The sequence below is a fragment of the Portunus trituberculatus genome, chromosome 34 (genome assembly GCF_017591435.1).
Source record: "Portunus trituberculatus isolate SZX2019 chromosome 34, ASM1759143v1, whole genome shotgun sequence".
In the NCBI taxonomy this organism is placed as follows: Eukaryota; Metazoa; Arthropoda; class Malacostraca; order Decapoda; family Portunidae; genus Portunus; species Portunus trituberculatus.
The window spans coordinates 3,132,942-3,155,000 of record NC_059288.1 but is presented as its reverse complement, the minus strand read 5'-3'; the positions used below and the strand labels follow the sequence as shown (position 1 = coordinate 3,155,000).

General features: G+C 40.9%; 2 protein-coding genes across 2 annotated transcripts in view; one reads left to right on the top strand and one right to left on the bottom strand.

Moving 5' to 3' along the window:
* Nucleotides 1-2,636: 2,636 nt before the first annotated feature.
* LOC123512776 (chaoptin-like) lies at nt 2,637-11,669 on the bottom strand. The gene is made up of 7 exons (XM_045269352.1): nt 10,998-11,669; nt 9,738-9,863; nt 8,864-9,007; nt 8,170-8,364; nt 5,697-7,607; nt 5,124-5,329; nt 2,637-4,697 (listed from the first exon to the last, which is right to left on the bottom strand). The coding sequence occupies exons 1-7, from the start codon at nt 11,463-11,465 to the stop codon at nt 4,535-4,537; spliced, it is 3,213 nt and encodes a 1,070-aa protein (XP_045125287.1). The 5' UTR covers nt 11,466-11,669; the 3' UTR covers nt 2,637-4,534.
* A 4,893-nt stretch (nt 11,670-16,562) lies between these two features.
* LOC123512550 (transcription factor GAGA-like) overlaps nt 16,563-22,059 on the top strand; it is a 61,082-nt gene continuing 55,585 nt past the window's right edge. Inside the window, 3 exon segments of the mRNA XM_045268976.1 lie at nt 16,563-16,732; nt 20,715-20,980; nt 21,528-21,699. Of these exon segments, the coding sequence (XP_045124911.1) occupies nt 20,719-20,980; nt 21,528-21,699 (434 nt within the window). The 5' untranslated portion in view covers nt 16,563-16,732; nt 20,715-20,718.

Below are 22,059 nucleotides of genomic sequence, written 5' to 3'. Positions count from 1 at the left end.
TATTTAGAGTTTGATTTAATACAAAAAAACAGAAAAGAAATACTTGTCAGACTATTATTGGACATATGAGATAAAAAAAAAGAATTGGACATAATACGAATAGAAATATGTTGTGTGAAAGATGAAAGTAAATGATAAAAAGAGGAGGAAAGATGATATATATTCTTCAGTGCAGTAGGGAAGCAAATGAGAATTAATGTTAAACTATTAGACTCACGAAGGAATGAATTAGGAAAAAAAAAGCGATATATATATTTTAGACAATTAATGAAGAACACCAAAAAAGAGAAGCATTATTTGAAAAGTTGGAAAGGAGCAAATGAGAATAGATAAGGCAGAAAGGGGAGGTGTTTTTTTTTTAAGAATTCGGGATAACAAGAAGGAGAACTGCAAAATAACACAATGGAGAGTAACTGGCGTCAGATTTGTTGTATGTCATTCCGTTTGATGTTTGGAAAGTAGAGAAACATTGGAAAGTTGAAGAGCAAATGGAAATAAAGATGAGGAAGGAGTAAAAAAAAAAAAAAAAAAGAAAGAAAGAAAACATAAGGAGGATTAAGAGGACATCAAAAGAACACAGGAAAAATATAGAAGTATTATTTAGAAAGTTAAAGAGCAAATTGAAATAAAGATAATGAAAAAAAAAAAAAAAAAAAAAAAGAAATGAGGATTGTGAGAACATCGAAGCAGCACAAAAAAAAAATAGAGAAATAATATATGAAAAAGTCGAAGAACAAATGGAAATAAACATAAGTAAGAAGTTAAAGAATAATAAAAAAGAAAAGGATTAGGACAGCAAAATGACACGGAAAGAATGAACCCCATCAGATTATTATGTGTTATCCAGTATGATGCCGTTGAAGGGGAGAAAGGAGGAGGAGGAGGAGGAGGAGGAGGAGGAGGAGGAGGAGGAGGAGGAGGAGTATCTTACCTGGTGTCTGAAGGCGACGGCGGGGCAGAGGGAACTGTGAGACCTGGTTATTTTCTTCCCTCCCTCACGCCGCGTCCCTCCCACCCACCCTCAATCCACTCACCTACCCACCCACCCACTCACCTGCCTCGCTTACCTGTCTATCTGTCTGTCTGCCTGCCTGCTTTCGAGACCTCCTTGCTCTATTATACGTGCCCATCTGTATGTCTGTCTGTCTGTGCACCCACATACGTATAATTGGTTTGTAGAAGTGAATCCAGTTTTCTTATGTTCTGTATTTAAAAATTATCAGGTTTTTCTGTAGGTTTATAAAGTGGTTGTGGTTTACTCACACACACACACACACACACACACACACACACACACACACACACACACACACACACACACACACACACACACACACACACACACACACACACACCGCGTAGTGTAGTGGTTAGCACGCTCGACTCACAATCGAGAGGGCCGGGTTCGAGTCCCGGCGCGGCGAGGCAAATGGGCAAGCCTCTTAATGTGTGGGGTGTGTTCACCTAGCAATAAATAGGTACGGGATGTAACTCGAGGGGTTGTGGTTTCGCTTTCCCGGTGTGTGGAGTGTGTTGTGGTCTCAGTCCTACCCGAAGATCGGTCTATGAGCTCTGAGCTCGCTCCGTAATGGGAAGACTGGCTGGGTGACCAGCAGGCGACCGAAGTGAATTACAGACAGACACATTGCGTAGTGTTGTGGTTAGCACGCTCGACTCACAATCGAGACGGCCCGGAATCAAGTCCCGGGAAGCAGCGAGGCAAATGGGCAAGCCTCTTAATGTGTGGGGTGTGTTCACCTAGCAGTAAATAGGTACGGGATGTAACTCGAGGGGTTGTGGCTTCGCTTTCCTGGTGTGTTCCTGGTGTGTTGTGTGTTATGTGGTCTCAGTCCTACCCGAAGATCGGTCACTACGAGCTCTGAGCTCTTTCCGTAGGGGAAAGGCTGGCTGGGTAACCAGCAGACGACCGTGGTGAACACACTTATCTGTGTGTGTGTGTGTGTGTGTGTGTGTCTCTCTCTCTCTCTCTCTCTCTCTCTCTCTCTCTCCCACGTTACACAAGTTACTAGCATCATTTCTCCTCCTTCTTGTCCCTTCATCCATTATATCCATTCCTCTCACCCACACTCACCCATCCCTCTCATCCACGCTTACCCATCCGCCTCACCCACACTCACCCCCATAAGCACGCGTCTCATCATATTAACAAGCATGCCCGTGAATAAGTAGGCGATAGGCACATGTTTTCCAGGAGTATTCGCTGTCTTATGAATGCTGATTGTCAATTGTCTGTCCATCCTCTTGTTTATCTTTGTTTATTCTGGTGTGTATTTTTTTTTTTTTTTTTTATGCTGATCAGATTCTCGTTTGATTTATTGCGCTTCGTTTTTGGTCTCATGTTTTTTTTTTTTTTTTTCGTATTCGTGTCTTTCGTCGGATATATGTTGCATGTACCTGTGTTGAACGAGAGAGAGAGAGAGAGAGAGAGAGAGAGAGAGAGAGAGAGAGAGATAATTTCTTTCCCCACATTTTATTCCGCATCAATTTCTCTCTCTCTCTCTCTCTCTCTCTTTCTTTATTACTTACTTACCGTTTGTTTCATTCTTCCTTTTGTTCTTCACTCCCCTCCCCTCACGCCATATCGTCACAAAGGTCAGTATACAATGAAACACAACTTTGAAATCGCCTTTATATAAAAATGAACATGTGTGTGTATGAGAAATGTACATATGTATAAAGAAATATGTATCTATATAGTGTACAATATGATCTATAGTAATGTATGTGAATAGAATTGTATAGAATATGGAATGGTACTACATGATGTATACTGTATTAATCAAAATAAGCGTGTCATAATCCTCGGTCATTATAAAACTTCATTCTATTTTGTTTTTCCCTTGATTTTGGTATTGGTTTACAAATAATGGTAATAATTTACATGCAGAGTTGTGGCATTACATTGATCCTTCTGAAGAAAAAATGGAAATGGAAAAAAAAAAATTAACGTATATCACAGTTGAGTTAGAAATGGGGGAAAAAAAAGGAAAAGTTATATAGTTGCCATGAAAATAAGATTAAGTAAATGGACGAGTCTTTCCCTACTGACCCTCCTTCTCTTCCCTTTATAAAACAGACTGTAGTGCAGGCTTTCTCAACCTTTTATCGCCACTGGCCCCCTCCAAGCTAATTTGAGTCCTCGTTGCTCTCCCCCCCTCCCAACTTACTACATCTTGGGAAGTAAAAGTAGCAGATTAAGTCTGTCATTTTTCAGGAAAATTGCAGGACAAACGGACCAAAATGGGACAAAATAACCGTAAAAGCCATGGTACAATAACAACTCTCGTTATTGTACCATGAACATAGCAATCCTGGATCCAGGGTTGCCAACTCATGGGAAGTGAATGTTACCAGCAGGATTGCAGCAAAAAAAAGACGCTGACATAAAACAAATATGAAAATATTAAGCTTATATGAGCAACGCAAACGTAGGAAGTTGTATGACCCCCTTTGCTCTCCCCACCCCTGGCATCCCTATTTTCCTAATTTTGCTATGTGGCCCCTGAAAATTTCTCATAGCCCTCAGGGGAGGGGGGTGCATATGGCCCACGTTAAGAAACACTGCTCTAGTGGCATTCACTTTAGCAGTGTTGGAATTAACCTTGAAATAAAGGATGAATAAATCAATTTACTGATGGCAAATCGTTGCTTCCCTCGGGTTATTCCATTTATATATATTAAAATAAAATTATGATAAACATTTAAGCCATTAAATAGTGGGGGGCCTTATGTAGAAAATTAGTAAGAATTGTGCATTTTGGGTTAAAAGCATGAAAATTGGCTTAAAAGTATACATACTTTTAAGATTTAGATATAGTGCCATCTCAAATTTGTCCCGTAAGTCCCATTTTTCAAGATGGCCGCCAAATACGTCAAATTATGTATTTTATGTTTATACAGCAATTATTTTCTATTTTATACCCAGTATGTAACGAAATGCTATGTAAACCCTATTTCTACTTATATAAGTATGCCTACAAACCATAGATACGCAAAACTCTGAAGTTTCATCATCAATTAGGCCTAATTACCATAATTTATTCATAAAACTTGGCAACATTTTGGGGTCGGCTAGTGCGCTGGCGCACACTCTCTTCCCAACTGCCAAGGCATTAACATCACCGCTCGTCCTCTTGACTACACAAAAGCTACCACGTGCAGGAGAACTTGATCCCGCTAGACTCGATACTCCCACCGTATTGAAAGCCAGATAAGGTTTTAGCTGTTAATGTTAGCTTAGAGGTTGCAGGTCCTGTAGCTAGCTAGCTATTCATTGGCAGCTGGAACACTGAAATGTGGGGGTGAGTGCTCCCAGCCATAACTGCCGGGTAAGAGTCTGGTGATTAATTTAATTTACCGGTTTCTCCTATAAATTTCTTATTCACATTATCTTTTTATTAAATTCCCCTTAGGTTGTGTGGAATACTAATTTCTAACAGCAGTAACAAAATACATTCCAAGAAATTACTGAAACATTGGGGAAGAGAAGAATGGGATAGGAGGGAAAATATAATCATCGCATCAGTAATAATGGAAGCACAAGGGCAAGAATCATGGCAGGGATGGAGTGGGTGTGGTGTGTGTGGGCTTGGCTGACGAAGAAACCATGACACTGGGCTGGCTGGAGGGCACGTTTTTTCTGAAGGGAGTCGTGGGTGCCAATGCAAACTCTGTACCTGTAAAGATGATGGAAGGGTTTAACGTTATGGATGGTTTAAAGTATCTTTGTATGCAGCCATTTGTCTTTTTTTTTCTCTCAGTCTTGAAGTTAACCCTCTTTTAACACTCACTATATAGGCACTTTGGAGTAGGAGAGGACACTGCGTTTCAGAATGTTTAAAGATATATATGTATGTATGCATATCTATCTTTGTTTCTATGTCTGTTTGCTTGTCTATGAGTGAATCTACTTGTCAACTCTCTCTCTCAACACTCACTTGGCACTTCAGAAAATTTACCTGATTTCTTGGAATAGAAGGCACTGCAGGTTTTAGAATGTTTGAAAATATACATATATGCATCAATTTGTGTCCCTCTCTATCTTTACTTGTGTGTCTTTTTGTCTATCTATGAAGGAGTCTATGTATCGACTCAACACTCACCTTCCTCTTGGCACTTCGGAAAATTTCTCCCGTCTGCTGGAGTAGGAGAGGACGCTGGAGGCGATATTCTTGCCAGAGGTCATGTTGTACACAGTCACATTGAAGCCACCAACGTCCTCCTGGGTGGTGACATACCAGGACACATCCAGCTTCTCCATCTGGTCTGGGTTATGTCCTGACAGCCGAAAGCGTATGTCTGGGTTGACCTGTGTGGTTGGAATAGTGTTGAGAGACTGGTTGAGGTGAATGAGATGCTGTGGTAGATTAAAAAAGAGTTTAGATTTTTTCAAGGATGTCAAAAGTTACTGAAGATGATAAATGTGAAATTAAATGGATTAATTGTCATACAGGTTTAGAAAAATGTTTACACCAACTAAAGGTAAATGTGAAAAAAAGAATGGAGAGGCATTAGTATAGAAGAATTGCTTGAAAGTAGAGCGTACTCTTAAGAGAGACTTCAGAATGGAGGAATATAACACAATTATATAGTAAATTTAACAAAAATAATACTAAGTGGGGAAAATATAAGGAAAGATTAATTTGAAAGAAGGTAAATAAAGATGTGTTACTCACCTGGTATAGATCACTGGCTCGACGGTCATCATTGCACCTCAACTCCTCCTCTGATATTGAGGGTAACGACCGACCAGTGAGATGCAGAGGGCTTGCACACACTATATCCTGCCACTTCTCAGAGCCAAGCCAGGTGTCCAGCCAGGCTCTCACTCTGCGGAGGGTACAGTCACACTCCACTGGGTTCTCCGAATATCTGATCCTTGTTCCGTTGATCACTCGAGGAACAAATATTTCATAGTAAACGTGAAGGTTGTTATTTCGTACATCCAGGTAGGTAAGGTTCTCGTTGGACATGAAGACAGGTGCTGGGATGGAGATGAGATGGTTGTGCTGTAGATGCACCTCACGTAGGGATTTCCCTCTCCCAAACACACTGTTCCCTAGGGCTTCAAGGTCATTATAAGAGAGATCCAGAACCTCCAGATAGGTCAGGTTACCAATGACACTTGGACGAATGATGTTGACGATATTGTGTGAGATATTGAGTTTTTTCACGTTCTGTAACCCAATGAGGAGGTTCTTGTGTAGCACGGGCATCATGTTGTAGCTCATGTCGACTGTTTGAACATTGTACGGGATCCATTTGTGGTATGGGAACATTTTCTTGGACACTGTGCCGAACTGGTTGTGTGAGACGTTGATGTGGCGGATGGAGAGCAGGTCATCCAGGAGTCCATTTGTTTCATTGTCAATCTTTTTCAGGAAATTATGAGACAGATCAATGGACTGCATAGAGACACACCCTCGGAATGCTTCATTGGGGATATGATAGAGGGCATTGCTGGAGAGATTAAGCATTAGTAGCTGCAGTAGGCCCTCAAATGATTGCTTACTTATGTTCCTCATGCCATTATGCGATAGAGACAACTCAAACACCACTGGGAGACGACCAAAGGCACCCCGGGTTAAATTCTGTATCTTATTGTGGTCAAGATACAAATACTGGATGGTCTGTAGCTCTGCAAATGCCTGCCAAGGGGGAGTTGTGATGGAGTTATTACGTAGTTTCAAGTATCGCAGAGAGTTCAGGTTACGGAAGGAGCCAGATTCCAGAGTGTCACCAAGTTCATTATCATCCAGATCCAGGTAAAGAAGAGCGTTCATCTGAGGCCAAGTGTGTGCTGATGGAAGGCTGGAGAGATTGTTGTGGGACAGGTGGAGGTAATTGAGGGACTGTGGGATCAAAGGAATGGTACTTATCTCATTGTTGTTCAGGAAAAGCTCCCGAAGAGACACCAGGTTTGCAAACATGGCACGAGCGATTCTGTTTATCCTATTATGTGATATGTCCAGTTTGAGAAGTGTTGGAAGGGTGCCAAAGATGCTTCCAAAGAGAGTTGTCATGTTGTTGTAGCTGAAATCCATTTGCCGGATAGAGTAGAGGTTGGAAAACACACTTCTGTCTATCTTATTTAGTCGATTATGGCTGAAATCGAGTGTGTGAAGTTCATATAACTTTGGAAACGTTCTTCTGGGGATGTGCTCAAGTCTGTTATAGGTGAGGTTAACGATCTTCACACCTGAGAAGTGGAAGGGAACATCTGCCAGCGTGGAGATGTTATTAAACTGTAACCGTAAGTCTGTCATGTAACTGTATTCTCCCGGGAAAGATTCCTTGGGTATCTTGCTGATGTTGTTATACGAGAGGTCAAGTATAGTGATGTTCCTAGTATTGACAAATGCATCTGGCTCTATTGTGTCGATCTGGTTGTGACTTATGTTGACAGCTACTAGGAACAAGTTGACAAAGGCATTACTCTTTATAGTTCGTATCTTGTTTTCTGCTAAGTTGATTTCTTCACAAAACTCAAAGTCCACAAAGATTCTTCCGTCCACAGCTGGCAGCTGGTTCCGTGCAAGGTCAATTGTGGCTATCCTCCGAATGTTTCCGAAGGCACCGCGGCCAACCTGAAAGGAAGAGGAAAGTGTGAGGCAAAAACTGCTGCAATAGAATTGGACAGAGTGAGACGTTCATTACAAAATAAGTATGGAAAAGAATCAAAGAGAAACAAAAAAGAAATCATATATTATTCTTGTGACAAAAAGAGAGATGGGCACAAGAAAGGGAAGGTGTAGCGTGACATACAAAAAGCGCCTCACACAAAGAAACATAAAAAGTACTTGGAATAGAGAACAAGATGAAGAATTAATAGGCTTTGGACTATAAATAAATGTAACTTGATAAGGCACACACATTCACACATACACATCAACACTAAGAAGACAGAATAAAAATTGTATAAAAGAAGAACAAAGAAAAATGTGGAAATATATGGTTTTCCTTACAGAGCAATCAGCCTTTGGAATATCTACATTGGCTGAAGAAATTGTGTATATACAAGGAACATACGTACTGCGAATATAAATATGAAAAAATAACAAAAAGATAGGACACTATAAGCTTAAGTTGATCCTGTAAAAATAAATTAGATAAGAAAAATAAAACACACACACACACACACACACTAACCGATGTAATATTGTTGTCACTCAGGTAAAGACGGCGCATGAAACGCATGGATCTGAAGGTGCGGGCGTCAATCTTCGTGAGCTGATTGTGGGAGAGGGACAGCCACCCGAGGACCTGGTTGCGGGCAAAGGGGTTCCTGCCAAAGTTCTTGATTTCGTTGTGTGACATGTTGCACCACGTCAGCTGATTGATATCCTGTGAAGAGATACATGGGATGAGATGGAGGAAGGCAACTAGGAGAGAAAATAAAGGTTGATATCCTGTGAAGAGTGTCATTGGATCAGATAGAGGAAGGCAACTTGGAGATAAAATAAAGGTAAGAAGTAAAAAGTGTAGAATGTATGTGCTGTGGTGCTATTGCTCAGAATTTGAAGGTGAAAGGTAAGAGTGGTGATTAATTAGAGTGTGAAATGGAGAAGTGGTATTGTTACTGTCGTTATTAAATGAAGAACAATTGTTGGGTGTAGTGGAGAGAATTAGTTATATTGCTGTTGTTGTTATTATTATTATTATTATTATTATTATTATTATTATTATTATTATTATTATTATTACTATTATTATTGTTATCATCATCTTTATCATTGTTGTTGCTACTTCTACAACTGCTACTGCTACTACTACTACTACTACTACTACTACTACTACTACTACTACCACCACCACCAATGTAACACTTTTCAGTCTGCTATACCTGGAAGTACTTTGAATCCAGCTTGTTAAACTTGTTGTGAGCCAGATCGAGCACCTTCATCTGCCTCTTGCCCCTGAACACTCCATTGGGGACATTCTTCAGGTTGTTGTAGCTCAGGTTGATCTTCTTCAGGTTGGTGAGGCCCTAAGGAAGTTGAATAGATGAGTCAGGAGAAATATTTAGGATTGTATGACTGACTGAATGAATGATGCTGTACGTATAACAAATATCTAACATACAGAAAGGAGTGAAAAAAAATATGTTGATCTTAAGTATATAAAACGGTATTCATAAATTGTGAGATTCAAAGTTGTCCACGTCTTATTATTTTTTTTTTTTTTTTTTATAAATAATGACAATATTTTGATCTTAACCCCTTCAGTGCTATAATGCGTTTCCATATTCACCTGCGTACTATTTAGTGATTTTATACACCTTCAGAAACTCATGTGAGGGATTAAGATAGTGAAGATTCTGACCATTAATCTTCTGACCTCCATAGACCGTTCCTAATGTCAATAAAATGGTCTAATCGCACACAAATCTCAAGGTAAAAATGTGTCCTCAGTATTGAAGGGGTTAAGTGTATGAAAAGATATCATTGTTTATTATTTATTTATTTATTATTTATCATTCATTATTATTGTTTTTTCACACAAATTACGACAATACAAGCATCTAACAGGCGAGACATTAATTAACTCGTGATATCTTCTATAGCTGTAGGTTAAAAAGCCAGACCGTGAATTTCTAAAGGAGATAATACAAACAATTAAAAGCTTGAAATACGAGAGTATATTGTTATCTAAAATTAAGAAAAAGAAGTCTCTCTCTCTCTCTCTCTCTCTCTCTCTCTCTCTCTCTCAATACATACCTGCAGAGAATTCTTGTGTATATTATTCAGACTGCAGTTACTCAGGGTAAGGATAACGAGGTTTTTCAGTCCAGCGAAGGCGGCGGAGGGTATTGTGGTCAGGTTGGCTTGCGTGATTTCCAGCAGCTGAGGAGGCAAAGGGAAAAAGAAAAAGGTCAAGAATACGTGAGTTGAGATCTGGTTTCAATTGACTGTGTGAGAGAATAGGGTAGATTTCTTCAAAGTACGTGTCTGTGCTCGTATTCTGAAAGACTTCTGTACTTCATCTCCATTATTTCAGGTTTTATTTCAGTGTACACAAGTTTTTAGGTATTTTTTTTACGGTGTTAGAGGCAGAGTGACAAGATTTCTACATTATTTACTGAAGAAACACTCTTGAGAATCCCGCTATTCATCTCTGTGGCCTGTGAAAATAGTCGTGGTGACAGAGCAAAGCTTTTCTGAATACGGACCCTGAGCCAAAACTGGGTGAAAAGATCCTGTTCCGTGAGTCGCTAATCATAAACAAATATATCGACACTAAATAAAAAATAATTACTAGTGTGTGTGTGTGTGTGTGTGTGTGTGTGTGTGTGTGTGTGTGTGTGTGCAATAGAATAAACATACTGGATGGTGAAACATATATAAGATCAAACTGGAACAGGGATATGTATAAGGTGAGGTAGAAGGAAAGAGGTGAGGTCGTGTTTGGGAGATGAGTGGCAGTGGTGGAGAGAGATCAATATTATAGCTGTGGGGAGAGGTGCGGACATGCTGGCTGGGGAGTGGCAGTGGAAGAGAGGATAATTGTAACGGGACAAGCGGGAAGTAATGAGTTGGAGTGATCAAAGGTTAGAGTTCAAGGACTTTTGATTCATCCGTGTGTGTGTGTGTGTGTGTGTTGTACTGTACTTAGTATTACCTGCACTCTCGCTATTTATGTTCTATTTGGCTTACATTACGGAGTTTATTTCTACGATTTTTTTAGGTTCCACTGTTGTTTCTCACGTAATTTATACTTTTCTTTAAATTTGAGGGAGGGAGAGCTTAACATCATTCAAATACTTTATCATATTAAAAAGATAAATAAATGAAAATAAACTGCTTTACTTACTAATCATTTAATCATTTTAATATATCAAATTAATGCCGATATTATATTTGCTTTTTCATTAATTGTCACTTTGATTTCCACGTTGAAAAATTAAAGATAAGAAAACTGAGCATTTCAACACTTCATCTAAGAATCAATAGACACACATATAAAGACGCTTCCCTCACCTTCAGTTCCTTGAGGTGTGAGAGGGCGGCCGTGGGCACAGTGGTGATGGGCGCCCTGTGGATCTTGAGCACAGTGAGAGTGTCACTGATTGGCCTGAACACATCTTTTCCTATTTCCTCCAAGGGCGTGTCCTCGATCACCAGATTAATGAGAAGGACGTTGTTGAATACATCGCCGTACAGCTTCTTGAAGTGACATTTATTCATGCGAAGCTCCTCCACTGGCAGCCTGATGTTAGCGAGGCCCACTGCTATAGAGGCGAGATTCGTGTTATCGCAGCTTATATATATACCTCTCTCTCCCCCTCCCGTGCAGTTACAAGGGAAGAAATACTTGGTTGTGGGTGGACATTCAAATTTTGGTTCTGCTGTCACTTCACTAGTCCCCCATAGCACCGTAAGTGTCATCACCACCACACACACCCAAACACCATCACCACCACTACCACCACCTCGCGGCCTTGGCATATTGGTGAATTTTAAAGTATTTCCGCTTCTATATATCCACAATACTTCTCATTTTCTTTGTTTTCTTGTTTTATCGCGCTCGTCACTCATACGCTGAACACTGGGGAGGCTAAGAGAAGAGGTGACTTGAGCATGTTGAGGAATGGGTCTCGGGCGCGGCCACACGACTCCCCGTGCGAGATCTCAATGCAGTACTGAACGGCAAGAAAGAAATCCGTAGGAAGTGAAAGTGCGGTGAGGTTGCCAGCTTGTCTCTTCGCTCCCTAGTTCTCAGTTTCGAAATAATTCTATAGACCAACGCTGGCAGCACAGTAAACATTAATCTCACTAGATAGACTGTGATTAAGTAGAAATACACAGTAATTAGTTGTCCATCATACTGCCCTGAAACTCTAAAAGATGCTGCGTTTTAGCAAGTTGATCCCTCCCATCCCTCTTAGATTTTTTTAGAAACTTCATGGTGGTGACGTGATGACTTTATGTATCTACCTGTGCTATCGCAGAGGCGCAAATAGATGCAGGTGGCTTCAGTTAATTTATGAATGTTGATGAGTGTCGTGAGTGCTCTTTTGGCTTAATTATATATGGTTCTTAAGGTATAAGTGTTCATGAAACCCATACAGCTAACAATGAGACTGTGGCAAGATCAGAACGAAAAAGATTTTGGAGCTTAAGTAAGTTCGTTGTGATCTCCGTCAGAGGAAGCGGTGCATAGAGGCCAGAAATAAAGTACATGAGGGAGCGATGAGGATTGATTTGTAGGTGTTAAAAGTAGAAGTCCCGAAGTAATATTAGAGTTTTATTTGGCGCTCGTCTGTTGTGCTGTACATGTAACATGGCCCCATTACAGGAAGGATATACTGTAGCTTTATTAAAATAAGTACAAAGAAGAATGACTGAAGGGATAAGTACAGAGTGAGGAACATTCCTTACGAAAGGATGATGGCCATCGAACTTGCATGCAAGGAACTGGCTGGGGGGGAGAACAGCCAGTCTGAAACTTGCACGCGAGGAATTTGCCTGCAAATGTATGGCCAACATCGCCGCCTTCCCGCTCTTTGCCTATCAGCCCACACCCGGGCTTGCTGTCCACCCCGTTGTGCAGCCTCAGCCCTGCAGTGGGCTACGTGCTGCTGCTGTACGGTCACCTCAGGAAAACGGTAATCGAACCTTTCTCCATAAACTACCATATTTGATTTCGAACTTTTCATTTAATGCTGATTGACGTACAAGAAACACGTATCATTTCAGTCATCACAGATAAAGGATGGTAACATTAATTGATGTGACCAGGAGGAACCCTTGCATGTTATAAAGATTTTGTTAGTCATGTTCTTGTGCCACTCAAATACTCAAATACGTCCTGGTACCTGTGTGAGAGATAGACTTAAATGGCGTACAGGTATCACTACGCCCACATCATTATCGTGGAAACTCGCACTGTTACGGTGGCAACTCGCATTGTTACCGTGGATGGAATTGCATCGTTATCGTGGAAACTGGAATCGCATCGTTATAGTGGAAACTCGTATCGTTTTTCTGGAACCGTATCGTTATCGAGGAAACTCAAATCGCATCGTTATCTTGGAAACTGGAATTGCATCGTTATCGTGGAAACTTATCGTTATCGTGGAATCGCATTGTTATGGTGGAAACTCGTATCGTTATCGCGGGAACTCTTATCTTTATCGTGGAAACTGGAATCGCATCTTTATTATAGAAAATCGTATCGTTATCGTGTAAACTCTTACCGTTATCGTGGAAACTGGAATCGCATCGTTATCATAATAGAATCTCATCGTGGGAACTCTCATCGTTATCGTGGAATCGCGTCGTTATATTCGTCACTCGCGTCGTAATCATCGTTATTTAGCTATTTATTTATTCATATATCGTAACATCGAAATTCGTTTTCATTATTTTGGTTTACATAGTGCATAACTCATTTGATGTATCCAGCTGTACAGTTAATGTGAAATGGTGTTATTATTTCTTAAACTCCCAAATTTCTTGTGATAGACGCAATGTGAGCCGTTTCATTGACGCTGTAATGTAATTCTAATAGTATTCGTAATCCAAGTATTAGCTCTGCCTCTAAGTATGTTCATTGCTTCTTTATTTCATGACTGTTGATGTGTTTATTATTGTTATTATTATAATTTTGTATGAATATGTATATGTAGAATGTTTTATTTGAGCCATAATGAATAAATGAAACATGTATAGATCGCATACCAAACAAGAATTAATGGAATAGACTCAGTAACGGACTGATGGTGTCGAATCGTTAGGGAACTTTAAGGGAACAAGACAAATTCATGGAAGACTATGCCAGGTGGAAACAGGTAAGTAGGTTTCAAAGAAGGACTGCCACCTGATGGGTTCCCGAAGCTTACATTATATTCTTACGTTCTTTTGTTCTTAATTGCTTTGATTTTACACTTTCCCATATCATTCGTGTGAAATGTCACACACACACACACACACACACACACACACACACACACACACACACACACACACACACACACACACACACACACACACACACACACTAAAAGAAAGTTGTAGGATTGCTGGCTACTTGTGGCTTCCTTTGTGTTCCTTAGCTCTTAACTATAACCAAGTAGGACGGGGTGTGTCCTCATGAGACGGACGCTGAACAGGATTCCAAGGTAAACAGCTGGCCCCCGTCTCGTCCTTGATACATCTGCGCCTCCTCCCCCTACTTCCCCATCTCATCCTCGCTCTATTTACTTACCTTCTCACATCCTCTCTCTCTTTATCTCCACACGTCTTCTTTCCTCCTTTCCTCTTCTGGAGAAAAGGATGAGCCAGTGAGTAGTGTGGAATTTGATTTCATTAGTTTAGTACGCAAATAACATCAGTCACATTTACATAAGTAGACTATGATTTATATTATTATACTGCACACACACACACACACACACACACACACACACACACACACACACACACACACACACACACACACACACACACACACGTAGTGTAGTGGTTAGCACGCTTGACTCACACTCGAGAGGGTCCGGGTTCGAGTCCCGGAGGCGGCGAGGCAAATGGGCAAGCCTCTTAAATGTGTAGCCCCTGTTCACCTAGCAGTAAATAGGTACGGGATGTAATTCGAGGGGTTGTGGCCTCGCTTTCCCGGTGTGTGGAGTGTGTTGTGGTCTCAGTCCTATCCGAAGATCGGTCTATGAGCTGTGAGCTCGCTCCGTAATGGGGAAGACTGGCTGGGTGACCAGCAAGCAACCGAGGTGAATTACACACACACACACACACACCGCGTAGTGTAGTGGTTAGCACACTCGACTCACAACCGAAAAGGCTCAGGTTCGAATCCCGGGCGCGGTGAGGCAAATGGACAAGCCTTTATGTATAGCCCCTGTTCACCTAGCAGTAAATAGGTAAGATATGTAACTCGAGGGGTTGTGGCCTCGCTTTCCCGGTGTGTGGAGTGTGTTGTGGTCTCACCAGTCCTACCCGAAGATCGGTCTTTGAGCTCTGAGCTTGATCCACTCCGTAATGGGAAGGCTGGCTGAGTGACCAGCAGACGACTGTGGTGGTGAATCTCACACACATTATAATCAACATGAGGAATGAAGTATGGGAAGGTAGTGGGGGATGGGGCAGGGGGGGGTCAGCCGTTTGCTTGCTTTTCTTCATATCATCGGAAGTTTGCAGTGTTTGAGTTTGGGAAGGTTTGTTAATTTATTTGTAGGTTTTTTAATTCCTTGTTATTATATAATATCTCAGGTGAAACTAATCAAGCAGGTGATTGGGGTGCAATAGTGATGGTTACCTTGACCTAAGCTTGTTTATTCCAAGTACGTAGTGAGCAAGTTTACTCTGGGCGTCAATGAACAGCCAGGCAGCGCTCATCAACCAGAGAGTAGCCAAGGTTTGCTGATGCGTCGGTCCACTTCACCTTGATACCTTCTCACCTGGATTTTATCGTTATTTTACTGACCACAGCAGCATGCACTACATAAACATACAGGTGCGTTCATGTGGTATGTTTATAGTCAGTTTAAACAATGACTACAATTGGTCCATCACAAGAAAATAATAAATGAATAAATAAATAATTATGTGATTAGATTGGATAAACTAACCATATACTACAATAGCAATATAAATATCAAACATGCGGAAAAAGAAAACGAAATGACAGTTGACGAAATTAATTAAGCTTAGAGCACAACAATGGACAACCTTGGCCAGCCTAATGAAGGGGCAGACAGCCTGGTCCAGCGTGGCCTTCAGGACGAGACAGTGACCTCATGCTCACAGTACACCATGAGTTATGTCAGGAGGAAAATTAAGCACCATGTAAGTAGTAATATAAGTGCTGAGCTGGTGCACTGCTGCCACACTGGTAGTCTCGATGGACATCATTGTGTGAACAGTGTACATGGTGACACGTATGGCAGACACTTAACATCTCTGTACCTGTGCTCGTTTCCTGGCTTCTGAACTCTGCCAAACTCACGGATATTGGACTCAAGAATAGCTTCTCGTGTAGTTTGTCCCTTGGTAATAAAGGTGTGTGTGTGTGTGTGTGTGTGTTGCCCACTCTTCATTGGTCAGTCCTTCTGGTCGTCCTTTGATAGCTGAATATTAATTTTATTTCCAAAGCCTTTAAAAAGTTTTGTCGTGTAACTTTCTTCGTGTAATTTGTGTATTGTTTTGTATCTTATGCCCGCGGCAATGCTGGTAGGCTCCTTCCTCCCTCTGTTGTTATACTTCCGCATACGACAATAAACTTTTCAATCAGTCATTCTTAATATGGAAAACTTTTACTATTATAACGTCGCAGAACACATTGGAAGTAAAAAAAAGTTAATGTAACACCTAGGTAGGTAATGTACTACGTATTAGCTAATATGTACACCTTTTTTTTATAAGCACGATAAAATAATAACATCAAGTAGCAATTATATAAAAGTAAAACAATATAAGGAATTGAAAAACAACAATATATCATTAATTATATTCATTATAAGAAAACCACGCGTAAAAGAGAGTTGAGTAAGTATTCCAAACCAAAGCGGCAGCGGGTCGGCAAACTTAGACTGTCGGGCGGCCATTGTTGTTATTGCTCGGGGTCTTCAGCGAAGTGTCGGAGGAACTGTTGAGGCTTTATTCCCTCGTGCACCGCTCTACTACACACACCCTCGTGACACCTGAGACTCCTGGCGGGGGCTCGAGAGTGAAGTGGCGAGCAGCAGAGACACTTCCATTAGGTGAGAATTAGAAAACTGAATCTTGCCCGAGACAGTTTCGAGCACAGGGACGAAACACATTTTCCGATTCAAGTGTTTGGTATAAATTTAATATTGAAATAGGCCTCGATTATCCGAAATTTGGGGCTCATGGGGGGAATGACATGGGTCCCGGACATGGGGGATGGGCCTATGGGTAATGGGGGGGTGATGGGTATGGGTCGCTGGCTTGCTTGCTTCTTATAACCTCGTAGGTGATGAATTTATGAGTGAAGGAAAGTTTTGTCATTAATTCATGTCTTTTTTTGAACAGATAAGCCCGCAGGTGGCGCTAATTAACCGTGGGATAGAGATGTATTTATAGTTGAGGGCTGTGGTAGTTATAGTTGACGGCTGGAGTAGTTATAGTTGAGGGGTCTAATATTTATAGTTGATGGCTGCATTAGTTATAGTTGAGGAGACTAATAGTTATAGTTGAGGGCTGGAATAGTTATAGTTGAAGGGTCTGATAGTTATAGTTGAGGGCTGGAGCATTTACAGTTGAGGGATGCATTAGTTATAGTTTAGGGCTCCAATAGTTATAGTTAAGGGGACTAATAGTTATAGTTGAGGGCTGCATTGGTTATAGTTGAGGCCTGTTTGTGTTATATAGTTGGGACTAATAGTTTTAGTGAAGGGGACTAATAATTATAGTTGAGGGGTCTAGTAGTTATAGTTAAGAGGACTATTAGTTATAGTTAAGAGGACTATTAGTTATAGTTAAGAGGACTAATAGTTATAGTTAAGAGGTCTAATAGTTATAGTTAAGAGGTCTAGTTATAGTTGATGGCTGTAATATTTTCCTAGGTTTGTTTGTTCTGAGTTTTGGGCAAAAAATGACTCATGATTTTTTTTTAATTGAGCATAATGAATAACACCAGTGGGCAGGTGTGCACTCAGGTAAACCTTCTTTTAACCTGGGATTGGCCAAGGTTATGATTAGTACCTTGGCTTGAGTGTGTTTATTCATTGGCAGAATTAGTTTTCTCCTTTGTTTATGTTGGGTTAGGTGTGCTTAGAGTTAGAATGAGGCTTGTTTTTTTTTTTCATGCAAGGAAGGAAGCCAGCCAAGGGCAAAAAAAAATGTAATAAATGAAATGGATAAATAAATAAATAAAGGGCCACTTGATTGCCAGTTCCCTTAAAGTTCAAATAGTTAGCTAAAAGTCTTGGACAAATGTCTTGAAACTTCCCTCTGAAAGGAAGTCAAGTTGTTGGAAGATGGAAATACAGAAGCAAATAGGGAGTTCCAGAGTTTACCAGGGAAAGACATGAATAACTGAAGTTACTGGTTAACTCTTGCATTAGAGAGTAGGACAGAATAGGGGTGTTACTGTTAGATGGTTATGGTTATAGGTAACTGTTTGTGACATAAAATTTAGTTAAAGGCTTTTGTATAGAAAAGGTTTGTAATTTAAAAAAAAAAATTTGGATGATTTTTTGTGAATATCAATCTACTTGTATATCTATTTGGCACAATACATAGAAACTTAAAATTTTATAACATTTTACTCAAATCAAAGTACAGTACAGTACACACACACACACACACACACACACACACACACACACACACACACACACACACACACAAGAAATAAAGTTAATAAATGAAGCAAAGACAAGGACTGAAACCACCCAGGATGAATGTGATGAGCAGGTTTTTTTTTATTTTTTATTTATTTATTCATTTATTTATTTATTTTATTTATTTATTTATTTTTTTTTGCTCTATAGCACCTGTAGGTAACTTGAAGAGTATTGGAACTGCTGTTCAACTTCCACCCTTTAGTGGCGCAGGCAATTTTATTTATGGTGATACCCAAATTAGGGCCCATATCACCACCAAAGCACATCTTTGGTGTAACCACCTAGAACCTGGGTATCATGGTGACATATAGGTAATTTTAAACCACTCAACAAATGGCAAAGTTTCAAGGCCATACTTGTACACTGCTGGTCAGAGCGGAAGGTGCGAAAGGGACAACAACTTCCACGCTGACCAAATTTCATTCATCCCTTCTTAACTCCTAAACATACGGTGGGATTCGCTGTATGTTGCTATCTGACAACTCTGCAGCTCTAGTTGTCAAAGTAGATGATATGTTTCCTTAGTCAACATTCGTCTGTGGTTCGTGTGATTGCATTTGAATTTTCTTTCACCCTCCCTCACGGGCCCTTTTTGTGGATGCGTGAGCTTACCATTGTGCCCTGTTACTACCTATTATGGGACCTAGGAAACTAATTAGTAAGGCCCAAATCTCAGTCATTTGTGCCTCAGTGAGGGAGAATAAGTCAAATCAAGAAACTGCCGCGAACACTGGCAAAGGTCTCAGAATTGTTCAACGTTGGACCAAAATTTATCGTGAGGGAGGAAGAGACGCCACCACCTTACAAGCCTGAAGGGCGTAAGCGCAGTGTGAGCCAGAGAACTCTGAACATTATTCAAGACAGCTTTAGGCCAACCCTCCCATACACAGCAAGGAACTTTAGGCTAGGAACCCTCTGTGCTGGGTGGGGTGAGTGAAAGGAGTGTGCGGAGATATGTGAAAGGCGACATGGGATAACGGAATTGCCGCGCAGTTTCAAAACCTTGCTTCAGTCATGATTACCTTAACAGTAGGCAAGCAGTTTGTGTCTCAGCACAAAGATTGGGACTTAGGTAAGTGTCGTAGGGTACGTTGGTCAGATGAGGCAAGCTTTCAGGTTACAGACAACCAGAAAAACCATGTGTACCGCAGACCCGGTAGTAACCGTCACGATCCACGCTACACAACACACACATTAAAATCCAGATTCTTTGATGGTGTGGGGTTGTTTTTCTTACTATGGTCTTGAAAAATTAGTGTTTTTGCCTAAGAATGTTTGTATGAACCAAAATAACTACTTTGAGCTAATTCTAGATGAGTTAGATGAGTGTATGGAAAAGTGCAATGCTGATACCTTCATGCAAGATGGTGCACCGTGCCATACGGCAAAGTTAATTGTTGACTGGTTTGATTTCTGCAATGTCAGCCTTTTAAAACCTTGGCCCGCAAGTTCCCCAGACCTAAACCCCATAAAAAATTCCTGGGTGTACATAAAATTGAAGCTAAAGGAGAGATACCTCCTCCCTCCCACGCCTCCAAGCCGCTGTTCAGGACATATGGGACAATATTGACGCTCAGTATCTCCACCACCTGGGTGATTCACTTCCCAGGAGACTCAAAAGGTCAAGAAGGCACGAGTGCACCCTATCAATCACTAGTTTAGGTGAATACCCTGATTAAAACAATTTTTGTGTCATTTATCTCCTTCATAAGATGTCACAGGTACCGTGCCTTCGGCTCTGACCACCAGTGTATAGAAAATCACTAAATAGTAACCAGAATTAATATGAAAATTTGTCACAGTACTGAAGGGGTTAACAATATATCCTGATAATTTTGTTGTTTTGTTAAGATAGCTTATAATTATTTACTTTTGGACTAAGAACACAAAATGCAGCCAGGAAAGACGCATCCTTTGGTTTATATCTAGCTGATTCACAATTCCCTGGCTTACTTGACGAATCTTGGTTTATATCAGGTTCAGTTATAGTAGGTAGATTAATTAAGTTTGTCGTTGAATGCTGCTAGTCTTTCTCCTCCTTGTTCTCATATTCTACCTTATTCATTGTTGTCATATATGTTGTAGTTCTTTCTGGTCATCATATTACTCCTCAATGTACCATCACCTATCACCTTTACTGTCCCTCAGTGTACCACCACCTATCATCTTTACTGTCCCTCAGTGTACCACCACCTGTCACCTTTACTGTCCTTCAGTGTACCACCACCTGCCACCTATATTTTTTCTCAGTGTGCCACCACCTTTACTATTCCTCAGTGTACCACCACCTAACACCTTTTCTATCTGTCAGTGTACCACCACCTGTCACCTTTACTGTCCCTTAGTGTACCACCACCTGTCACCTTTCCCTCAGTGTGATGCAGAAGAAACGTTCAGCAGTGTGGCGTCACTTTGCGGAGGAGGGCGAGAACAAGGTGTCGTGCCGCACCTGCCACAAGCGCCTCACCAAACACGGCAACACCTCCATGATGCTGCGGCACCTCCGAGGCAAGCACCCGGAGCTGATGCACTGCCTCCTGCTGGACACTGAGGGTCCCAGCGGCCATGAAGACACCTGGACCATGGATGAGCCCCAGGCGGAGGAGGTGGTGGAGTCGCTGCCGCCCATTGATGCCTCAGGTGCGTGGATGAGTGGATTCAAGGATGCCCATTGTTCTTCCATTAGTAGCGTAACCCTTCAGATTAATTTCTCATGGATTCAAGGATTCAAATGTTGGGTTTTCTGTTCAACACCATGGTATGTTTATGTGACGTGGTTTATCCTGTGGGGCATGTGTCTTGGATTCAGGTAAGATACAGATAAGAGATTGTGACCAGAGGAACCCAACAGAGAAAATAGGGTAACAGCATAAGCAGAAGGATTGTAGATTAGGAAGAGCTAAAAAAATGTTGGGCATATCTTAAGATTTTTCTTCTTCTTCTTCTTCTTCTTCTTCTTCTTCTTCTTCTTCTTCTTCTTCTTCTTCTTTATACAGGAGGGAAGCCAACCAAAGGCAACAAAATAGTATTAAAAAAAGGCCCACTTAAGTGCTGGTTCCCTAAAGAGTGGTACAGAATTAGCCAATTATTAAGGAGCAAATGTCTTGATGAGCAGGAATACAAGTAAGGTGGGGCACAAGTTGCTTATGTGAGTTGGCCTTTAATTAAGTCTGTGTCCTTCTAACAGTGAAGAAGAAACGATCAACTGTGTGGAAATACTTTGAGGAGGAAGGCACGGACAAGGTCAGCTGCCGTATTTGTGATGAGAAACTGGCCAAGCACGGCAACACCTCCTCCATGCTGCGCCACCTTCGGGGAAAGCACCCGCAGCTCAAACTCGGGGACCTGCAGGGTGACCAGTAAGTTTGTGTCATTTTATCTAGCTTTAGTGCACAGAACATATCTCAGTAGCCATGATAACTACATTTTTCCTTTAATTCATCTATGCTTTACTTCTATTAGCTTTTCTTTTCTTTTCTTTCTCTTTCTTTCTTTCTTTCTTTCTTTCTTTTTTTTATTTATTTATTTATTTATTTTATTTATATATTTATTTATTTTTTCTTTCTTTCTTTCTTTCTTTTTTATTATTATACCATGTGGGCTTTTCATGGGAATTTATGAGGTACAGGAGGTATCCTTTTTAGATACCTCCTATCTGAAGCCCATCCAGTAGGGAACCATTACCCTGAGTAAGGAAGCCTACCTACACTCAGACCGTT

Coding starts and splice junctions, on each gene's coding strand:
- LOC123512776 (XM_045269352.1), bottom strand. CDS start 11,465: ATGCCAAGGCCGCGAGGTGGTGGTAGTGGTGGTGATGGTGTTTGGGTG. Junction 5,330..5,696: donor GAGCCAGTGATCTATACCAG/GTGAGTAACACA, acceptor CCAACCACACAG/GTCAACCCAGACATACGCTT. Junction 4,698..5,123: donor TCCGAAGTGCCAAGAGGAAG/GTGAGTGTTGAG, acceptor TCATCTTTACAG/GTACAGAGTTTGCATTGGCA.